Genomic DNA, 24,457 nt, shown 5'->3' on the forward strand with positions numbered 1-24,457 from the left:
TGCGTGAAATCTGGTCGTTGTCGCAAAGTGACGCATGCGCAACTCACATCTGCACTCGACTCACATCGGGTAGTGACAGCGTTAACCGCGCATCAAAACAATTAGTGGCGTTAAAAGGAACTTGCAATAACTTACTAACACGTTAACTATGACAGCCCTATTAAATATTCAAACTGTAATGATTGACAGTTGATACACTGTGTTCCTAAAATGCACTGTCCCTCTGACCCAGTGTTTGCCCTGTTGCCCTATCAGTTAACTAAAACACATCATAACAAAGCCAGCTGAGCTGCATTAGGACACTCTGTCTGTAAAGGTAACCTCAGCCTTCCAGAAACAAATGATTGAACTAAAATGGGGAAGGCAGATCTGGCCTTTTGTTTATCAATCATAGGTACAATGTTGTTTCCCTTTCGCAAGACACGGACTTCAGCTTGCCAGAAATTCGGCTGATATTTGAGACGCTAGCTGTTCATTTTCGTGTTCTATGCTGTACCTAAACAGGAAGCTTCCTTGGCATCGAGATAGCTCCAACATGTCTTGATGCTGCAGTGCATATTCTGGTCTGCTATGATGGATTTCTCCCTGTTAATTGCTGAATGTCAGTGCTCTAGTATTTCTAGTGTGGCTCTGCTGGAAATGTCTCAGAAGAACGTTGTGTTGTTTGCCAGTTAATTACTCATCCCAGCCAGTTTCTTTTTAATCAAGTGCTTCAAGTGTTTTTGGGAGGATTTCCCCTTTAAATCTAATCAAATGGTCTGTTAAAACGGGTAGTTTTCCAAGAACTGATTTGCATTTGAAACGAGAGAAAAGATTTGAGTTGTTGTTTCAATGAAATTGTTATCGATTCTTTATTTCTAACTTAATACAACATACAACGCATGGTTTCTTGCACAACGTTATTTGAATTGAAAACAAGGAAGCCAAATTGTAAACGGGTTAAAGGTTCAGATCTCCATTTCAGTGCGGTTGTACTGGGAGCAGGATATTTTTTGCAGCGTGCTGGGACCACAGGACAGGCTTCATCCTTTCCCCGGAGGGCAGATCGCTGCGCCGCGCCGCAGTGTGTCCCTTCTGCCACGTTGGCATCGGGGCTAACAGTTCTTGCCACAAAACCCCCCCCCCAACAAGCCACCAACTCTGGGTGATCTGGCTATTCTCCACCATTCACACACTGAAGTGCAGAAGACCGGAGGAGGGGGGGGGGAGGGACCTCTCTCTCCCTTCCTTTTTTTTCTATTGTCTTTCTGTTCCTTTTTTTCCTGCTCTCCCCCGCCCCTCGTTTCCTTCTCTCCACCGGAGAACTTTGAAATAATTTGCGTCTCGTGGGTTTTCTACACATTCTAATTTCCAACTAAATGGGACATCTGTTTGAGAAAAGGAAGATTTGCCACGGTTGCCAAGGCAACTATCACTCTGAAAGGAAGGGGGCAGGTTGCGGGAGGAAAGGAAAAAAAAAAACAGCTTTTATGGACAGAATTAGACTTTGGTGGAATATTATCCCTGCAAGACAAACAGCAGCGGGGCCTGTTCTCTCTTTCTCTTTCTCTCTTCCCATCCCTCTTCATGTCATCCTCCCTCTCTGTCTCTTTATCATCTCTCATTCCACTTACCCCACTGTCTGTCTGTCTGTCTGTCTCTGGGCTCTTTTCTCTTTTCTCGCACCCTCATGTCCCCCTCCCCTTTTCCCTGTTTCCCTTCCTTACCCTCTTTTGTCTCTCTATCCCTCATGCTGCAGCATCATCAGAACTATCATTGTGAAATCTGGCTCCAATTAGAGCCCTAAACCCCACTGTCCAACCCCCAGCCGCCCACCCGTGACAGCTTTTCCGCTGTCTGAAATATTCTCATCCGTGGTGTTGAAGCCCACCTCACACTCCCTGGTAATTGGTCATTATTTAGAACAGGAAGGGACAAATGTGCTTTCCCCAGCGCTTCTAAATGCAAGTTAAACGGCCCTTTATTATGCCCGCGCTAACAGTAAGGAATGGTGGTGTGTGTGTGTGTGTGTGTGTGTGTGTGTGTGGTGGGGGGGGGGGGTGTCTTGGCAGTTGTGTAAAATGTCACATGCTGCAGTCCAGACACGACAAGACCATGTGGGGATTTCTTCCCCTTCCCTGTTTGAAGGCAGGAAGTCTGAAAGTTGGAAAACAGGTGAAGCGCCGCTGAGTCTGTTTTTTTAAATCTGCTGTGTGCCCAACCTCAGGGACATAACAATCCATCAAGACACTCTGACAGGTTTATGCGGTGAAATGGAGCTGCTTTACCTGCTCCAACACAAACCTCAAACCGGGGCTTGATTGGAATAAAAAAGGTGACAGTACTCGAAACTAGCAGAATGCACAGCAGAACCTCACAAATCACGCACAAGCAATATTAATGTGAGAAATATAGTTACAATATTTCCTGAGGCGCTTTGTTAGAAGCACTATGTGTCAGTGGCTCTTAGTTCAATTGATATCCATGCAAGAGTCAGAGTGGTGGCCGAAAACAGCACCTGAGGAATATATCATGGAAATTGCTAAAGTAATAATACTGTTTAAAACATCAAATCTTGCAGCTATGGACTTAAGGCTGATATGTTGATAGATTTCAACCTTTATTACAACTGAATATGACAATATTTTACAACAGTGTATTTTCAGGTTTCAGTTGCCCTGTGATCCAGAAAGAGCGTTGTAATCTCTTTGGTTCAGGTCAAATGGTCTTTGGCGTTGTTATTGACGCTAAAAGTCTCCTTTAGCGTCGGATCTAAACACGCTTTATCTAAACGCGCTGGGTCGGGACCATTGGCGTCACTTTTGACACAGTTAGTTTTAGGGCAAGATCGTGGGTGGGATTATAAAAGGTACGTTTCCGTGACATGCGGGACAAGAACGGGACAGTTGGGTTTAGGAAAAGAAATATGGGACAGTTGTGTTTAGGAAAAGAAATATGGGACAGTTGTGTTTAGGAAAAGAAATATGGGACAGTTGGGTTTAGGAAAAGAAGAACGGGACAGTTGGGTTTAGGTAAAGAAGAACAGGACAGTTGGGTTTAGGTAAAGAAGAACGGGACAGTTGGGTTTAGGTAAAGAAGAACGGGACAGTTGGGTTTAGGTAAAGAAGAACGGGACAGTTGGGTTTAGGTAAAGAATAACAGGACGGTTGGATATAGGAAAATAAGAACAGGACAGTTGGATTTAGGAAAAGAAGAACGGGACAGTTGGGTTTAGGTAAAGAATAACAGGACGGATGGATTTAGGAAAATAAGAACAGGACAGTTGGGTTTAAGTAAAGAAGAACGGGACAGTTGGATTTAGGAAAAGAAGAACGGGACAGTTGGGTTTAAGTAAAGAAGAACGGGACAGTTGGGTTTAGGAAAAGAAGAACGGGACAGTTGGGTTTAGGAAAAGAAGAACGGGACAGTTGGGTTTAGGAAAAGAAGAACGCGACCAGGGGCTTCGGACTGGGGGGGGGAAAGGGGACTGAGTACCCAGGACCCTCATGTGAGGAGGGCCCAAAAAGATGCTAGAATGAATAGTTGTGGATGGAGGGGCCCATAGAAAATGCCTTTCTCCTCCTTCCTCCTACTCCTTCTACTCTGTCTACTGGTGGATTACAGCCTTGCATAGCCTTTAGCGCCACTCTTTTGAAAAAACTACGCTGTAGTCTAGTCTAGTCTTGAATTTCCCCTTGGGGATCAATAAAGTATCTATCTATCTATCTATCTATCTATCTATCTATCTATCTATCTATCTATCTATCTATCTATCTATCTGTCTTTCTATCTATCTGTCTATCTATCTATCTATCCAATCAATCAATCAATTTTGTCATGTGGAGAACTCAACGGTTTTATCTAGGGCTGAACGATCAATCGTTTTTAAATCGAAATCGCGATTTGAGAGACTGCAATTAATCAACTGTGAATATTTAGTTGAATGTTTGGCGTGACATACGGTTCAACATATTTTATTCCTCTTTTTATTATTATATTTACTGTTTTCTCATAAGATGCTGGAATAATGTTACATATCACAGATTGTTGTTGATTTTCAGTGGATTTTTGATTAATTTTGTATGACTTTATTTAAAATGATGGTAGAAGGTGCATTATGTAGATGCTGCTATTGAACTGAGTCATATCTGACATTTCAGTTTACAAGAAAGTAGTGATATTTTTATTTTATTTATTGGAATTGTTTTTAATTATAACTTTAGCTTTTGTGATAAATGTTCTGTTTGACTCTTCAGTGTTCCATGTTTGTTAAAAGAAAAACACTTATTGCTGGCTGTTCATACCCATGTTCTCATCCTCGCATAAGAACCGTTTTGATGGCGTTTCATGTTATAGAACTCCATGACATGTTTTATCTGTTACACAGTGAATATTGAACTTTAGCTTAACTTTTATTTATTTTTTATCGCCAATCGAATCATAATCGCAATATCTGGCAGAAAAATCGCAATTAGATCTTTCCCCCAACTCGTTCAGCCCTAGTTTTATCCCAGAGAGTCTACACTGAGTTGAAGTTAGTTTAAGGTTGGTATTGACTTCTTGTATCTGTGAGCCCTGTCATGTGTACCTTCAATTATTAGAAGTATGTATGCAGTGACAGTACTCAGTGGTGAGTACAGGCCTAGTACACACCTCATTCGAACACCCCCAGTGCCCACACACACAACGCACGCTTGAATTAGGCCTCCTGTGTCGCCTGTGCAGCTCCAGGCAACTCCAAATGACACAGCAACTCACCCACCTGCTCTGTCAGCACACACACACACACACACACACTTTCATCCACACACACGCTGCAGCCTACACCTGCTGTACCGAGGGAGGCTTATGCAGGGCTGAAACCATGTGCTCTGATCCAGCCCGCCTTCATCCCCCTGCGCATCCAGCACACATCCCGAGCCTCCGCAGAGACTCCTGCGCTCATCCCCTCTTCCTGGTTATGTTTGTCCACCCATCTGCCTTGTCTTCAGGTCCCTCCCTCCTCCTCCTCCTCCTCCTCCTCCTTCCACCCTCCCGTACTCACATTTTCACACTCTCCTCCCTGAGAAGATTTTTTTTTTCCCGTTCTTTTCAGAATTCTTTTACACACTCCACTTCGGCCGATTAGCGCGTCGTTAACGTTTTTCCATGTCGCTGTTCCCCCCCCCCCGCCCCCTTCCCAGTGAGAGTCGTCTCCGGCGGGAGCTCATTATCGCCGGGCATGAAGCTGACTGCCAGGGTCCCGGCTGATTTGTCACATCCCAGTTCCCTTCCGCCGTCGAGGCCCAGCAGATTGGGGGTGTTGTTGAGTTGGTGTATGTTTGTGTGTGTGTGTGTGTGTGCGGGGGTGGGGGGGGGTTATGGAGAGGATTGTATAGAACTGCCTGCTCTGGGGAGCATCGCAAAGTGTTTTTCTACGGCCTGTGCTTGTTACTGTCTTGTTTCTTGACAGTAACTCTTGTCGGCAGAGAGGGACGACGGCGAGTCATGTTGCGCGTGCATCGAGCGTTTCCCATGTGCCGTTTGTCACGTCGCTGGTATTGTTTACAGTAATTCATGCAGTTTTGTTTATGGCTTTGTATTGTACTGTGAAATGGAAATTGCGCCCTGGCAGTGCTTCATCCACTTACAAGATGCATGAGATGGGCTGGAGACTCGGGGAGGAGGAAATCATAACACAGGCAAAGATTTATGACTCAAATAGACATTTTTCAGCATGTGGGCTTCATTAGTTTGTGTAGATCAATTCATCTAGGAGTCTGACAATGGTTTGACTTAAGTATTCTGTGTCAGCATCGTATTTCTCCGAGTTGTACATTGAAATAAGGATGGACAATGTTAACATTGCATCGAATCTAACCACAAACCACATTCCTGGGATTAGTTTTGTATTGTTTGGCTTTGTCTCCTGCAGGCTTTAGTATCCTTGAAAGTTGCTGTATTTGACCAAATAAATTAACAGTCGTAGAGCTAAATGAATAGATGAATGAAAGGACGGCCTCAAGTGCTTGATTAAAAGTCATTCAGGGGTTAATTCATTATTGCACCTAACCAGTCCAAACAAAACATTAAGGCCTCACTTCTTCCCAACCCTCTGATGGAGGTTTGATTCTGCCTCACCTCAACAAAAAACAGGCCAATCTGAGTCTTTATATGTCAGCAAACACTGAAAAGTCTGAGTGTGGTTGAGTGTGAGTAAGTTTTTTTCCCCCAAGTAGATTTTCAAGGTATGATTGAACCTAATCAACTCATTAGTGGTCCTCAAAGTGGGGTCCAGGGACCCAATGAAATGACTGTTGAATTAATTTAAATGACCAGTTGATCCCAATTAGAGTATTATGAGAAATCACTCTGCTACTATCTCCTTTTGCTGACTGGTAGAATATAAATTAGAGACTCGTCCTACAGTCAGCGATAGATATACTGGGGTGATAAATAAGAAGGTGGGACACAGTTGGATTACAAACCGCCATGGGCCCTCAGAACTCAAGGGCCCCAGGACACTCCAGCCTCACTGTGTGGCAAATGATTTCTGCCAATTCAATTATAACTTGGTTTGTGAGTAGGTCCAACTGACATGACAGGGCACTTGGTGATTTAATTAAGGTGACCCACCTAATTAAGTTGACTTGCCCTTAGTCTATATCAACGACGACTCATTTAGGGGATTGCTCAGGTGCTGCCGAAAGATCTGTCGAATGTCCCTCATTGTCGGCCGGATGTCCGTTACCTTGGGCTTTCTCTGTGTTGTCATTCTAAACTCCGGTGGATTTGTGAGGACTATGGTTAACTGCTCCTCAGATCTCTGCAGGGTAAATCCAGACAGCTAGCTAGACTATCTGTCCAATCTGAGTTTGCTGCTGCACGACTAAAACTACTTTTGAACGTACACGTTCTACTTCTAGGCTGGTTTTTAAAGCAGAGTTTTAAGCCAAAGGCGCTCTCCGTGCAAAGTGTATTAGCTCCAGTAGAATAACTAATCTCCGTTTAAAGTAACACACCCAAACAGCATATTTCATCAACATCCTCGTATACAGAGCATTCGCGTGCCGGGGTAAACGGAAGTCAGCATACACAGCATTGCTGGTAGTTGCCATGGTAACGTTAGTAGTCTCAGAGAACGAGACGTCATGACCCAATCAGGCAGTGAAACATTGGCGTCAGAAGTATGAATCAAGCTTAGCTCGAGATCAGTGAGTGATAAAGTCACAAGTTTGCTTTCAGCATCAGCCGGCAGAGATTCCCACTCATTGTCTGTTACGTTTACTCAGTCCTGATATTACTCACAGTTTAAAGAAAGTGTATTTCCTTCATTTTCCTTCCATGCCGAACTTCACTTACCTGTAGCGTTAGCTGCTAACGTTAGCCGCCATGCAGAGTAGCCGCCCTCCCTCGACATGCAGAGCAGTGAAATCCTCGAAAACAAACTCACAGATATTTTTAGCTTGAACCGGGCGGAAACACCAAAATGTATGTTGCACCCTCAGAATGAACTGCCAAGAACACGTCCATCTTCATTTTGCAACGTGACGTCAAGACCCAATCAGGCGACGAAACATCGGCGTCAATGTCGGAGTTGCCAAAGGTCTCCATTTGCGGCCGTTGAGACTACGACTCAACCCCGCAGATTCCTAACCAAAACCGGGTCAGAAGGGTTTTCAAATTTCTCCGGTTTAGGGGCTCGGAAACGTCAGAGCAGTGTGAACGGAAGGTGTAAACGTAGCAAAAGATATTCATTTTAAAACCAAAACGTAGCAATGTAAATGTAGCCCTCGTCAATTTTCCAAAGACTATAGAAAGAAATACACTTGTGATATCAATGCGTGTGAAATGATGCACGAAGCTCCTAGAATCTCCGCTGTTGTGAGGCTGCAGTCATAAAAGCGTTTGATTCATGTGTAATGTGCCTTCTCTGAAGGATGGCTCCGTCACTGTCTGCAGTTCAATACTACATCAACCACCAGTTTGAACACACTCCCTGTAGGACCACATCTTGTGAACTGAGGGTGCGTGACGTGAAACCCTCCTGACATCAGACTTGGATAGAGAGCCAAAGTGGCTGGTGAGAGAGAGAGAGAACGATGGAGAGGGAGTGAGTGTCAGAAAAGCAGAAGAGAGCAGGAACAGGGGACCTCCACCATTCATCTGTCACTAATCCAGTGAATTATTCCTTCCCTCTGCTTGTCCGGCACTATCCCACTTTTCCGTCTTTGCTTTTGCGCCTCATGTCTTTTGTTTGGTGATGTTGTGTCTCCTTTCATTTCAGGTTGTTCCCCCCCCCCACCCCGTCTTCCTTTTCCTCCACCGCTTGCTCTGCATCGTTCTCTTTGTCTGCCTATCTATCATTCCTCATCCCAGAAGCCTCCCTCTATTCCTTTTTCTTCTTTTTCCACACACACCCTCCACCCCTCTATAACGACTTATTTTATTTAAAAAAAGACAGGAAACATCCAGGAGACTGAGACCTGCCAGGTGTGTCTGAGTGTAATTGATGCAGGCCTCGAGGTGTGATATTTCAGCATTTCAACAAACAAGCAGATTTTACAGCCTTGGGGATGGATGGATGGATGGATGGATGGATAGATGTACAGGAAAGATGGATGGACAAATGAGAGGAAGTTGGTGTGATGGCGGTGCGTTTTTTTGGAGGGAGGCAGCTGCCAGTGACAGCAATCACTTGGGGGGGAAACGAATCTGTGCTGTTTGAGAGGAGGAAAACCCATTATTCACAAATGTTTTTCAGCTGTTCTTTTCCTGTCCTGACAGAATATTAGATGATATTGAAGCTCGTCCCAAAAGGGTTCAAGGATCATTCCGGTTCCTATCGGTAATAACGGCATCGTGCCAAGTAGGGAGTGCATGTACGATGCCGTCGTGCTCATTGTATCTGGTTTATCTTGTCCATATACAAACAGAAATGCTGAATGTCTATCATTCATCTATCATACAATTTATTATCTAGTGCACTATATTCTCTAACAAGGCCGCGTCCACGCCATTCTACTGACAATCCCGCAATGCAACGAAACATTAAAAACATGAGATTTATCGGTGCTGATGCAAAGGGATGGGGACTCACAAGTGTCCAAAATCTCAATTTACTGCTTTCTGTAGAGCGGGGGGTTTAACGCTGTGAGACTGTGGGCCTCCACCCAAAATGAAGACAACTGTGCCCCGGAGACAACTGTGGAATGTAAGACGTTACAATGGAGTCAGTGAGTTACGCTGGTTTAGGAACCCCTCCTTTATTTTGCCTGTATTTATTACCAGTTTGGCAAATTGCGCCCATTAAAAGAATGGCGAACTAGACATATTTGGCCAAGTTTTGACTCTGAGGAAAGTTTTAAACACCTGAGCAGCCTCTATGAGCGGACGAATTAGCTGCCAGACTCCAATAACTAACGTTCAGTTGTTTTTAAGAACACCAGCATGCACCTGTCTCTCCCGCCTAACACAGTTCTGCCTCGCATCTCCTCCTCCCTCCCAGGCAGGGATCAAACAACCAATCAATTTATCATACAAATTATCAACAGGTAAATCCATGAAAATCCTGAAATGAAGGTGTGTTTGTTTGATGAAATAAACAGCCTCTGCCTGTGTGATATACTATACAGCTCACACACATATGGGCGAGTGAGGGTCATCAAAGAAACAGTGAGAGAGTGGGTGTATGCGTGCACGTGTGCGTGCGTGTGATGGTGCTGATGAGTGTGACAGGCTAGTGCAGAACATACACTCCAGGCCTCCCACACACACACACACACACACACACTCACTAACTAACTCACTCACTCACAGACCAGGGAAACGCTTGTATGTCCTCTCACTGTTTTTTTTAATAGAGCTCGCTTGGTGTGTGTGTGTGTGTGTATGTGTACGTGGCGTGCATGTGTGTGTGTGTGTGTGTGGGTGTGTGTGTGTGTGTGTCAAATGGACAGATGTCCCCACTCTCTGTCCCACAGATGGGCTCTGTGATGCCACAGTCTCCTTGTCCAGGATTCACAGGATGCTTGGACACACACAAGCAAACCAAACCCAACTCGGCCCTCTACTGAGTTTCTGAGTGTGTGTGTGTGTGTGTGTGTGTGTGTGTGTTGCTAGTGTATCAGCGGAGAGAAGACTGTGTCAAGCATAAACTAGACTCTATACAGTATAAGCGTGTAGAGAGCTCTGGCAATCTTCTAATCCTTCCACCATACTTTCTGCTGAGACCCCCGCTGCACTCACTGCTTACCTGCAATTACACCGTTACAGAGATCTTACTCTCCCTCTCTCTCCCACACGTGCGCACACACACACACACACACACACACACACACACACACACACACACAAAGAGGTAGGCTACTTAGGATAAGAGAATTCCATAATACTCCCAAAAACCAGAACTGACATGTGTTTACATCTGTGTGTGTGTGTGTGAGTGTGTGTGTGTGTGTGTGTGTGTGTGTGTGTGTGTGTGTGTGTGTGTGTGTGTGTGTGTGTGTGTGTGTGTGTGTGTGTGTGTGTGTGTGCGTGTGTCCTGGGACCTGCTGTGAGTTACATAAGTCATGCTGAGGGCCAACATGTCTCCAATCTGCCTCTCTGCAGAGAGGTGTGGGGGTGAAGACACAGTCAGTCACCGCCACACAGGTGGAAGCGGGGGCCACAGGCAGGCCACATTAAAGGGTTAGTGCGCCTCGAATCCAACACGACCCGCTCTCTCCTCTTCTCTGCCTTCTGACCTGTTAAGTCACATTTTCTTTTTTCGTTTTTGTCAAAGTTGCAGTGTAACATGCGCGGGGTCAATTTGGGTCATTGGATTTTTTCATAGCTTTGGCATTATCATTCCTATTGGCCACCCATGGTAACATTGTACTCCTTAGTTAATTGCTGGGACATCAGCAGAAATAGATCCAAGAAACACGAGCAGTCAGACCTCCAGGTTAGCCAAACTTATTTGGAAAAGACAACAAAGGGGGAAGTTACCCAAACTGACTTTGTTGTACTTGAATATTTATTTTTTCCAGTTTCAGGTAACACTGCGGGGGAATTTAGAAAAGAATCCAAGTTGAACGGTATCAAGGATGTAAACCTGTTTCTCATTAGCTTCTGTTGTACAAATGAGAAATCCAAGTTTGCCTGAATGGTCAGAATCGTACAGCTCTCTGAACTGGAGTTTTTTTTTCATATATCAGATTCAACAGATGTGTCTGCCGGTGAGCGTTGCCGGTTTGTTTCTTTTTCCTCCTTGTCAAAAGTCTCTCCATCTTGTACTCGCGCTATTCTGCTCTCCGAATAAATCGCGCTGACCTGAATCTTGAGAGCCTTCCCGGCATCGAGTGCGTATGGATCCGATCCACGGGCCTTCTTCACAGCAGACGGTTGAACTTGTCAAATCAGGAAAAGCACAGGTGGAACTAACAACAGTAACAGTGGCTCTGTTTCTGCCATTACCTATGGCAATAGTTGCAGTTCAAATCTCTGCTGTGAAAAAAAGTCTCACCTTTATTTTCACTCTGCTTTATTTCCACTATGGCAAAAGACTGTAAGATGCAGCTTTTAAAAAAAATATTATGTTTATATTTTGTAACCTTAACCCAAATGTTCCTTCCTCATATATTGCAAACATCTTATATGGTGCTTATCGATGCAGTTGTGTGTGTGTGTGTTTATGCTGTATGTAGAGGAGAGTAAAATTAGTGGTGAGTTAGGGGATGGATGGAGTGACGTGGTGTTAGGACACACACACACACACACACACACACACACACACAGTGACGGTGAGAAGGGCACGGCAGGGGAGTCTCTGTCATATCTTCCAGCACTCTTCCTCCCATCCATCCATCCATCCATCCATCCATCCATCCCTCCCTCACTGCTTCTGTCCCTCCTCCCTGCACCCACTCCTCTCCCTCTGTCTCCATTCTTCATCTCCCTCATCATAACTTCACCCATATTCCACTTATTCTCCCCATCTTGTCTTATCTGCTGTACCAAATATGAAATGTGTCTTTTTGCGTCCTCCTTCTTACCACTGATTGACCTAAACACGTTCTGTTGATACGGTACCTCTGACGGCGACGGCATCCTATCCGTTTCCAGCAAAACAAGGTGAAAAAAAAATCCATGTTAGGTTCTTCTTTACAAAAGAAATAAAGGTGATGTGCATTCTTCTTAGAAAACTTAGTTTTTAGAAATGTCTCATGATATCGTGTCTCTAGAAGTTAAATACACACGGCGTACTATCGAATCGCAAATACTTCTAGAATCACGATGAATGAAAATAGCGATACGAATCCAATCGGCACCCATGTATCGTGAAAGAAGTGAATCGCAACAAAAGCACATGGTCCCAGCCTCACTTCTTACTGTCTCTCTCCCCTCCTATTGTTCAGTGTCTCTCTCTCTGTCTCTCTCTCTCTGTCTCTCTCTCTCTGTCTTCCTGCTGTGAGGATGAGCCCACTCCGGCAGGCTGACCCGCGATTAAACATCAAAGTCCGTACATGATGGGAATCGAATGGCATGCGTGTGCAGTGCTGTCGAGTCGAGTCGATGATAAATAATTCAATGAAGAAAAAAAAACATAAAGCAACCTGTTCCGTCTCTGCGTCCCCCCCCCCCGCTGTGCTGAGTGGGCCGAGCGAGTCAAACTCTCACATGCCTGCCATGTAACACCACGGGGCTATGTGAGCGCCGAAGCACACGTGCACATTTTTGCCTGTACACACACACACACACACACACACACACACACACACGCACGCCTGTTTGTGTTCACGAGCGCCGCCGTGTCTATTGAGTTATAACTGTCAAATTTGCCTAAACGAGCACCGCTAATCCCATTGTGTGGGAGGGAAAGAGGGGATGGCGGCGAGGAATGCGAGGCCGGGTAGACCCGTGTGCTTTTCGAACACGCTTCCTTTCACGTGTGGCGTCTGTTTTACATCTCCAGCTGAGAAGAGGAACATTTTGATTGTGTCCTGTTGTCTTGTATTTTAATGCAGCGTTTCTCAAATGGGGGTACACGTACCCCTAGGGGTACTTAGGTGAGATTTTGAATTTATAAATATCACTCATGCATAATTCCTAAAACAATTATACGCTAATAATGAATACATTTAGTGATTCTAAACATTTGAAACGTAGCATTTAAATGCTTTTCACTTGCAATATTGCTGTTTGGTAAATCGGACAATGATAACGCAGCGCTGTGTTGTGCCTCTTTATAAAGCTAGGCCTGTTTTTTCTACCCAAAATGTTTTGTGCTGCTCAGTGGGTACTTAAAAAACTGAAAAGCAATATTTCAAAGGGGGTACATTCTGGGAAAATAGTTTGAGAAGCACTGATATTGACTTTGCTTTGAATGGTCTTCTCTGTCGTGATCAGATCAGGCGTGATGTTAGGGAACAATGGCTCTGGTGCTGGCGTTCTTACTGCTGTTGCATTCGAGGAGAGACTTTTTCGACTTTTTGTATTGTTCAATTCAATGTCAAGTGGCTCCGGTTAAGAGCTTGCAGCTCACAACGTAACTCCTGATCACCTGTGGCTGTCAGTGGGTTTAAACACACACTGTGGGAGTGATATTTTGGAACCAGGAAGTAGGACTTTACGATTACACAGTGCACAATTACACAGTAGGACATGAACTCCGCACCCCCTGCTTGAAAGCCTTGCGTTTAATGACCCACCCATCAACCCCAATCTCCTCCCCCACGCAGATAAGAGCGGTCTTATTCAGCAGCAGTCAACGGTGGTGCATACAGTCATAAATACGTTTCGTAGCTATATGTACGAATGGCGTGGACACGGTTGGACCTCACAAGTCGGCCACACAGCTACTGAACAGCGGCAGGTGATTGTGAAGCATCCTGTGTTACCCCTGCTGTGTGGACCCGAAACCAAGCACCGTGATACGCTGACGGGGCAGGAAAAAAAGCACAGAGAAGCAGCGAGGAAAGCCCGGCTTCTGGCCCGCACCTCAGGGGCGAACAACAGAGGCTGGGTCGGCTTCTGAGGCGTCCCAGCTGGCGGCCTCACCTGCCACGTGATTTTGCGGAGGCTTTGCGATCGACCTCCGCCAAGGCGCTGAAGTCCCATGGGACTTTTTCTAATAGAAAAAAAAGTTCCCCATGAGGAAGGACAAAGAAGTCCAAGGATGTAAGGAGACAGACGTCAGGGAGCATATAATAATATATAATATGCAGCTATGCTTGTGTGCTGCACGTCAAACCCAGGACAAACATCACTTCACAAATGTGTGTGTTTTTTGTGTGTGTGTGTGTGCCGCCGCGCTCCACTCCCCCAACCTGCCTCCCAGCAGGCAGCTATTAGGGTCGTTAAGTCATGAGCAGTTAATTAAACCTAGCAGAGGTGATCACGGCTGGGTGTTTTGGCCGCGTCAGTGCCTGATGTAGCGATTAGCACGAGGCCCGTGTTACACACTAAGATGGACCTCGTTACAGTAATCCTCTTTAATTCTCATGTCTTCCCTTTTTTTTTTTCTCTTCTTACCCTACAACCGCAGCACTTCCTCACCTCCTCCTCATCCATCTGCGTCTGCATGTGTTTGCTATTTTGTTGTTGTTCTCTCCCTCCTAAGTCAGGATCTCCTTTGACTGTAAATGTTTTGACATTGGTGCTGTTACCTCAGTTGCAGTACTAATACCAGAATTATAGTTGTATTTGATACGTTCACTTTTTTATTTTTTACAAAACCCTTGCATTTAAAGACCAGAGCTGGCTTTATTCAATTTTTTTTGGATTGGTTCCTACTGAGGACATTAATCTGTAAATTAAATTTTTCTAGTTTTTCAAAAGGGAAGAAATGCATTTGTAGTGCATTCATTGGGGACTCTTTTTAGCAGCGGATTAATCCCCATTTGGTGCTCTAGTGAGCATTTGTGGCGACAGGAGGGTGTGTGTGTGTGTGTGTGGGATTGAGTGAAAACGAACTGCAGTGTGTGTTCCTGGTAGTGAAGGAACATGTCACCCAGGGCAACAGTGTGGCTCGCTGATGGACAACAACGGAGCTCTGTGGCACAGAGGAAGAAGATATATCAGGCTTTGATACAGACAAAATACTTTTTTAGTTGATAAATAAGCACAATTAAAACATAAAGCTGCGCTAGTCAATACATTGATATGAACGATGGATTACATGACTGTGGTTGATGTAGGTGTCACTCACAGCAACGACTCCACAGAGAATTATGAGCCAACTCTGCAGATTGTTTTAGCGTCTTTTAGCTCGTTGTTTTGGTTGAATGCAGCCTGCGACTTTAATGTGTCCCAAATGTCTTTCAGTGAAAAAGCTCTCTCTAAGGAAATATGTGATCAAAGAATAAACGTTGCCAGTGTTTTTGGTACTTGAAAATACACAGTGCTACCAACACATTTTGGTAGGTATTCAAAAAGTACACTCTAAGAAATAAATTCCTGTAATTAAAGAACGGAAATGTAGTGTGTAGTTACAGTTAGAATACAGAACATTTTGTTAGGCCTATATAAACTTCTCTCATACAAAGCTGCCCAGTTAAGTCAACTTCTAAAACATTGGAAAAAGTGTCAAAAAGGTCGGGAAAAAAAGCTACAAAAGTGTCACAAAAGGCCAGAAAAAAGTAACAAAAACTTGAGACGAAAAATGTGACTTCTTTAATCTCCCAAAACCAACCTCTGTGGCTGACAAAAGTTGTCGGAGCACAGATTATGCAATTCGAAATGCAAAAAAAAATAAAAAATCAACTGCGAATGACGTTCTATGGACAATTTCTGTTGAAATATACAGTCATACCACTGTTAATACACAGATATTTCTTAGAGTGTACTATAGTTTAATACGCAGTCCTTTCCCCCATCTCTACACTGTGCCTCTCTCCTCCCTGCTGGACCTCAGAATACCTTCACTGTTGATGTGGTTTTCAATAATTCCCTCTCACACACACACAGGAGGCAGCCTCTCAGAGAGGGGGCTGCTCTCCTGGCAGCAGGTCGTCTCCCCCTAACGAGGAGAGTGGGGGGGAGAACTGAAGACACACAGAGAGAGATGGAGAGAGAGATGGAGTAATATGTCAAGAGGAGACAGACAGGGAAGGAGGAGGAGAGGGGAAATGGACAGAGAGCTGTGATGAGGGGGAGAGATGAAGATGAGAGAGAATGAGGGGAAAGAGAAAGAGAGAAGGCAGGGAAGGGTGCTCGGCAGCCCTCGGCAGAACCCTTCAATGATTCATGGACTTACTCCAGTGATATCAGTGGGCCTCCGTTAGTTAGACACACACACACACACACACACACACACACACACACACACACACACACACACACACACACACACGCAGTGATACATGCAAGCTCAAAAACTTAAGCAAAGAGCTGTGCATTGCCGTGCTTAGTGTTAAATCCTTTAGTGTGTGTGTGAGTGTGTGTGTGTGTGTGTGTGGGGGTTGGGGTGGATAGAAGTGAAATGAAAGTAATGGTTTGAAAGCTGTTGTTTTTCTCCCAGTGTGTTGCCTTAAAGACGTGCCGGGGGATCGAGCGCTCTAACACAAACATCTGTTTTCTTCTTTTTTAAAAACCCGTACCAAATGCCAGCCCAGCACATTATAACAATCTTTAATGTGCTACAGCTACACGCTTCGCCTGATTCTCCTCCTCAACGTTAACACAATTTACTTGTACCATTGTAATCCCTTACCTGATAAAAAAAAAATGATAATTCATAATTCTAAAGCAGGGATAATATCCATGGAATTACATTCAGTTAGTCTCAGGTTGGCTCGGCAAACACACGAGTCGGCCTCTCATGGAGAGAAGCTACGGCCAGTTCCTTGTAAGAGATTATCTCTCTTTAAGAACCGCGGTGGAGACGCCTAGCCTGACGAGCCAGACCCACATCCAGATGTTGGGTCTGGGAACTCACCATTGGTCAGGGCTCAATCCGAGGGGCGGGATAAACGGTTGTCTTTCAAATTCCCTCTGCACGCAATAGGATAGCGCTACAACCAACCAGAGCAACGCTAGTCGATGGATTCAACTTTTGCCGTATCCGGTCGGCAAAACTCCGAACACATCTTCCCTTTTTTTAAGAATGATTTCTGTGCCGTTCTTTTCTCAAAGAGATGCTGAACTCCAAGTCTTCCAGAAGACCTCTGTTCCCAGCAGCAGCAGCCATAAGCCCCGCCCACAGGCTCTATACACGATGTGATTGGCCTGACCAAAATTTGTTTTTCCAGCTCGCAAGCCAGCGGAGAGTTGCTAGACTGACCCTGGCTGCACATTACATTTGCTGCCGCTAGATTTCTAGGCTAGGAGACGCTGTTATCGCAAATGAGTTGACTTTACTAGGAATTAGCGTGGATACCTACTACCTTACACGGTTTAGGTTTTTAACAGGTCAAGTTGTATTACCACAGAGCAGTAATGCAGTAGACAAATCAAGTTTACTATAGTAGACATCACTGAAAACCATCAGTTAACATAAGTTACTTTTGTTTAAATATAATAAATACGAAAGATTAGGTTCTACTTATATAAACTATAGACAGAGCACTTTACATAAATATGTTTCTTTCCTTATGACAGCCCGATTTTAAGAATTAAGTACCCAATACATTAGTTTCAGTAAAACAGAAAGAATAACAATTCTCAGATTGTATTTTCCATTGTACTCTGCATGTATGTTTCTCCTTGGTCCACCTCCCTACCCAGACCCCCCCCCAGGTCTCGGTCATGGTGCAACAATAAATGGAGACAAACATGAAGACTAAATCAACCATACAAAACTAAAACCCAGATAACATAAATGCACACCCAAAACATTAACACAACATTGTTAAAAAACACTTTAACTAGGACAGAAACCGTTCAGAACATGTTTTTTTTCCCATGAGCCTTTGCACCACTTCAGCCAAGAACAGTTCCAATGACCCCTCCCATACAGAAACTTACCATCCTTAGTTATCTCTGCTAAATATGAATATGTGCACTGCATACTTAAGCTGATTATTACAAACAACTAATGTGATTCAGTAATGAATATGGTTTTACACAATACATGAAAGAATAAGTAGTGACGACTAGATTTTTTTATTTCAACTAAATCTGTGTTTACAGTATACCGTCGGCATGGATGTTTTCCTGGCACGGTGGACACCATGAAGAGGTTTGCTGCAAAATGAGATATAAACCATTTGACAAAGAGAGGCGCCTTCTCCTATAGAATGATTGATGTCCCAAAACGATCCAAGCAGCGGTACTTTATAAAGGATCCTGTAATCCTCGGCTGACAAAATGATAGACTGCATCGTCACTCTTTTAAGTATACTGAATGTCAAACCTGAGTTCTTTTTCTATCCAAAATTAGATAAACAGCCTCCAAAAAGATTAAAATAAAGTTTTTAATTCCAAGGTATGTTTTCACGAGTTTTGACAGGAACTCAAAAGCAACATTGATCGATCACAGATTGTGTGGGAGTTAAACAACAGGCGTTGGTAGCCGGAGACCCGGAGCTCTGGAGCGGCTAAATACAACCAGCAACTGCTGCTCGGATTTTATCCTCCATCACACCATAAACTGTTCAGGTTACAGCGCTTTAGTTTAAAGGTCCCATGCCACGAAAATGTCACTTTATGAGGTTTTTTAACATTAATTAAAAATTAATTTGCTTTCGAGCAAAGTGGCAGTTGGTCAAGGCCACACCCCCACCCTCCACCTTGCCCCCCCACCCTCTCTCCTCCTCAATAGCATTTAAAGCTACAGACACAGAAATGGCACATCCTAAGGAAAGCTCATTGTGGGACTGGCTCTAGAAAATACCTCTATTTTAGGTATATAATGGTCTCTTGGTGAAGTATACCACAATGGGGGCAATCCCATGCACCCCCCCCCCCCCTGCAAAATTGCACCTTGGTAAAGAGTATATGATTGGTAGTTAAACATGCAAAAGTACAATATGGTCCTTTAAGTTGACTTGAACTCCTCTATCCATGGATCCAAGCATCTGGTTCTCTCCATCCTCATGAATCTTTCTCTTTGCTCATCTATGACTCTGTTATGCATGTTATACAGTAAATATATATATATATGAAAATAAATCAACATCCGTTGGTCGTTTACCATATCTCCTCTACTCCTTTGCTCTCTCGTCATCCCTCCATTCACACTGAGAGAATCGGGAGCATCAACTGCACCACAAGAGCTCGTTCCATTTTAATTGAGACGTCCGTGTGAAGATGGACATGAATATTACATTCCACGCGGCCTATTAATATGCTAAGACCAGTCTAAATGTTTTAATATTCGCAGTGTGAATTATTGAAATTGTGTTCATGGGCAGCATCAGATCATTCGTCAGAAAAGTTTTGTCTCTGGTGTTCAGGAAGCGAGGGGATTTTAATCGCGTGCACTCCAGCTGAAATAGGACGCGATTTCCCATGATGCACTCCCACATGTGCTTGACCACCCCTCCCTGCGCACGTGACCTGGAGTCCCCATTTTTAGCTTTCTTAATTAGAGAGAAGGACTGTGTGTGTGTGTGTGTGTGTTTGTGTGTGTGTGCAGGCCTGTCTTTCTGTCTCCCCATCTGTCTTTGAAGTCACCAAGCATGTCAGACCACACACACACAACACACACACACACACACACACACACACACACACACACACACACACACACTCCGGATATTATTCTAAAAAATCCTCATCTGATGTTTCACTGAGCACAGACGTGTCGGGCAGCGACCACAGCGATAAAGTTGGCGTTTCGAGTGACTGCACTCGGCAATTTAAAAAAAAAAAGGCTGGTTGCGCGGCGGGACGTCGTCGCCAGCGGTTGCACACACACACACACACACACACACACACACACACACACACACACACACACACACACACACACACACACACACACACACACTGTTGTGCGGGTGTTGGAGAGGAAGATGGATCGGGGTACAGATTGTAAGTGACATGTTAATTTCTTCTCCGTCACTCACGGCCGAGGCGTCCGTTATCAAAGTAAAGGGACACGAGCCCCAGCCATCAAGGCTCTGTTCTTCTTCTCTTCTTTTCTCATTTCTCCCCCCTTTTCTTCCCTCGTCTTCCTGTCGTGGAGCGTCCCAGGGCTGTTTGTGATCAAGGAGATGTTTAATGTAGCTTTTTTTTCCCCCAGGGACCAGCTTGATTCCTCCCCTCATCCTCCGCTAGATGACTGCTCTTCATAAGACCCCCCCCCTTTGCGTCTCACCTTGATGGTCAACCCTCATGTTTAGACACTAAAAGGAAGGAGACTGACATTGTGTTTCTTCCTTGTGTTTTTCATTTTAAAAGGGGGTGCAAACTGCGTGGGGTTAGCATAGGGGGGGCATTCATTCAGACATCTGGAGGTGAGAGGTCAAGGAACCTCTTTGAAAAATGCCCCTGCCAGTTTTTCCTATGGCAAAATTTGGCCTAACTTTGAAGCATTATTTAGCCCCCTTCCTGACAAGTTTGGGCGGATGCCTTCAAGCAGGGGTGTCAAACTCAACTTCACTGAGGGCCACACCGGAAAATAAGAATCACATCAAGGGCCAGACATGTTTACTTTATTGATATGCTTTTATTAAATCAAAAAAGCCAAATACCTTTGACTGTATTATTGCATGTGTCATATTGCCTTCTCACTTACAGTTTGGTCGACATAAAGTCCTAAAGAAGTCAGGAGAAAGTTCCTCAGCCATCGTAGAAAAAAAGCGCCCAAAAAACATCGGCAAAAGAGACCACATCGGAAAAAGTTGTCAAAAACTAGGTGGGCCAAAATGTATTGTGAACCTAAATTGATACGTGGGCCGGAACATAATCTGCTAGGGGCCAGATTTGGCCCGCGGGCCTTGAGTTTGACACGTGCCTTAAAGCAACACTATGTAACTTTTCCCTCTTCGGCCCCCCTACAGGTTGTCTCATTGGAACTACAGCTGCAGCTAAAAGTTCCATAGCGTTGCTTTACAGTCCCTCCAGAAAAACGCGATTATGCGATCGCATAATTCAATGCATAATCAGCCAAAGTCCAAAGTCTCATATTTATGGGGGATTTTTTCAATAACGGCGCACTTTCGCTGCATAAATTGCCGATTTCCGCGCAAACTATGCGATTATGCATGATTTCATAATCCCCGCATTTTCGTTGCAAAAAAAGTCCCATAATATATCTTAGCAGAAAGTTGAAAATGTTGCGTTTACTTCACACAAGAGCAGCCATTTTCCCCTGTTGCCATGGGAACGTTATGAAGTGAAGTAATTACGCGACGTGAACATCATCGAAAAGCAGGGTGTTGGGGGAATCACTTTTTTTTCTCTTTTTCATCAAACAACAGTTTTTGCAATTTCCACCAATTTTTGCAAGTTCCCACAATTTCTTCGCATAAAATTGCATAAATATCCCGCATATTCCATCGCATTTTTTAAGAAAACGTGCCGCATAATCAAGGATTTTTGCCCGCAACAATCACAAAAAAACTCCGTGTTTTTCTGGAAGGACTGACTTTAAGTCAGTGGCTCCCAACCTTTTGGGTCTGAGGTCCCCCCACAGCCCTGTCAGATGAACTCACGTACCCCTTCATCGATTCCCAATGTATTTTTCAAATGTATGACACTATTTATATAAAGGTGGATATTATATGAGAAACAGTTTGGTCAGCAATCTGTACTGCTAGCCTACTAGGTTACTACTACTTAGAATGAAGCTGAATATTTGACAGTTTATCCACTGAGGTTACTTTTACTGTAAACAACAATTACAACCATTTATCCACTACTTAGAACTCTAACTGTTCAGCCATTACTTTTAGCTACCTGTTAAAACGTCTGTGCTCACTTGCTAACTCATTTTCTCTTACATAACTGCAACATCGACTGGAGCTGAGGTGTTACAGTTGACCTATATTATTTTTTATCAAATCATAATTTCAAAATTTTCTAAATTGCACTAGTTGGATATAATCTTTCAACGTACCCCCCTGGCAACTGCAGCCCCCTGTACACGTACCCCTGGTTGGGAATCACTGCCTTAAGTCATCTAGTTTTAATATGATACCAATATCTGCACTATAGCTTTAAAACAGAGCCCGCTAAAAAGGACTAAAGCACTCATTTGAAAGAAAATGGAGGCACCGAAAATTGGTGCTTGGCTCAAGAATATTGCGCAATGTATGTCCTTGGAGATATATATATATATATAGAGGGGGGGTATGAGAAAATCTGGAGGCCATTTGACCAGTTTGTTAAAGAAGACATAGGGGAGCTGCTTCTGTGATACTGTCATATCATTTTCTTTTTTCGATTGTTGTAGTAGGGCAGAGGTTGAGAGAGAAACTGTATTGTCGTTTGGGACCCAGGACGGGTTCTGAAAATTGTATTGGCTATGAAAATGAATAAAAACTTAAAAAAATAAATAAAATAAAAAAAACAATAATGGAGCCCGCTACAGCCTCTTAAAGAGCCTCTAGTAAGGACCCACACACACACACACACACACACACACACACACACACACACACACACACACACACACACACACACACACACACACACACACACACACACACACACACACACACACACACACACACACACACACAGCCACCATTTCTTATGTTACAGTAAGGTTAGTCAGTTATAACAGAAAGGACATAAAGGGTCTGATTTGACAATGAGTTTAAATTCATCAGAAGAGCTTACAGCACCGAGAGGCCACATATTTGCTGTCGGTGCCCAAACGTTGCATATATGCTAAACAGGAGAACTGCATTCACAAAGTGATTATATTAATTAGACCCTTGTCAACACGGACTCATCACAACCATAAAAGGATCAACAGTGTCAGCAAAATAAAAAATAAAAATAAAAAAAACGTCATCAAAGTGTAGTATGGTATTTTGTCCACAGCACAAATTAGAAGTAGTTCATTTAGTTGTGTTGTACGTACATGTTCCTGCTGTTTGGTTTTGTGGCCACTGTGTTCACACACACACAGTGTGTGAGTGGAATGTGAACAAGTTGTTAGGTCCAGTGTTCCCCTCAACTCTGATCCCTTTTTAATGAGCAGCGTTATTAATGTAAAGGTTACTTGATGTGAGAGTGAGGTGTGTGACATATGATTCAAAACATCCCACATGATGTCTGTACTTCTGACAGTGAGTGTACTAACCAATACTCTGTTTTTCTTTCTTTCGGTCTGTCTGTGTGTGTGTGTGTGTGTGTTTTGTGTGTGTCTGCAGGCAGCCCTGGTACTACGGCTGGGGCTTCAACCTGCCGCGGGGTCAGGCTCTGCTGGACAAGTGGAACCAGATCCCCGACAACACAGACATCCTGGTCACACACTGCCCCCCACTGGGTGAGACACACATTACAGCACATACACGCACGCACACACACACACACACACACACACACACACACACACACACACCACACACACAAACCATAGACTGACACAAATACAAATACTGTATATGCATGAACAAACATAATGGCACTGGGCACGGGCATCACAAACACATACTTGTACTTGTGGCCATTTGTTTATTTTGTTCATACACACACACATGCTCCATGATGCATTTGAAGGTGCACATGTGAACAGATCACTGAACTGTGAAAAGACATTCTAATGACATGATCTTTTAATCTCTCTCTAAATATGAATACAAACCATATATGCGCAAAATATACACAAGCCAATGCAAGTGGTGGAGAGAGAGAGAGAGAGAGAGAGAGAGAGGAGAGAGAGAGAGCAGCAGCAGGAGGAGGTGGAGTGTGTTGATATGGATGGTAATACAGAGGTAAACACACGCTGTAAATGTCTCATCAAAAGAAAGCAACATGCATTTGCAGCCTGCAGTTATTTTACATTTCCCTCAAGATCACATTCAAGTTTGTGCCCTGATTGTTAGCGTTACAGTAAATCAGATCAAGTGTTCTTGAATAACAGCCTAATCTGATAACGACTTCTCATTTATATACAAGCCTATATTTAATCAGCATTTTCTTTTCACCACTGCAACCTTCCTGTAAAGCTCAAGTCTACACTCGCGCAAGGCACCGTGGCGCGGCGGGCCTCTGCAGATGGCGCGCAAGCTACGAGCGTGCACGCAGATGTGTGTGCTCAACTCACTGTTTGTTGTTCTTTTTCCAAAACGCGGCGGGCATAGAACAAAATAGATAGATAGATAGATAGATAGATAGATAGATAGATCCAGTAGCTTAGACAACCATACCACAACAAACACACATATATCACACATACATAAACATCACTCACAGAAATGTAAAGAGTTGACAATCTGTGAAGTGATTCCAAAGGTCTGGTATGGACTGACCATGTGATGCAATGAATGACCAGGATAAGGAGCTATGGTAGAGTGTGTGCAGTGGTGGTAGTGCAAAAGTGAACAGTGCAGGGATTGAACAGTGCAATAGCTTATTATTAAATATTAACTATGGCTATGAAAAGAAAGAAAAAAATCGT

General features: G+C 44.0%; 1 protein-coding gene across 2 annotated transcripts in view; it reads left to right on the forward strand.

Annotated features, from left to right (window-relative positions):
- mpped1 (metallophosphoesterase domain containing 1) overlaps positions 1-24,457 on the forward strand; it is a 101,960-nt gene that overhangs the window by 65,063 nt on the left and 12,440 nt on the right. For both annotated transcript variants that reach the window (XM_039792315.1, XM_039792316.1), the window contains one exon: positions 23,208-23,323. In XM_039792315.1, the coding sequence (XP_039648249.1) occupies positions 23,208-23,323 (116 nt within the window). The remainder of the gene's footprint in view (positions 1-23,207; positions 23,324-24,457) is intronic.

Source organism: Perca fluviatilis, chromosome 23, assembly GCF_010015445.1.
Source record: "Perca fluviatilis chromosome 23, GENO_Pfluv_1.0, whole genome shotgun sequence".
Lineage (NCBI taxonomy): Eukaryota > Metazoa > Chordata > Actinopteri > Perciformes > Percidae > Perca > Perca fluviatilis.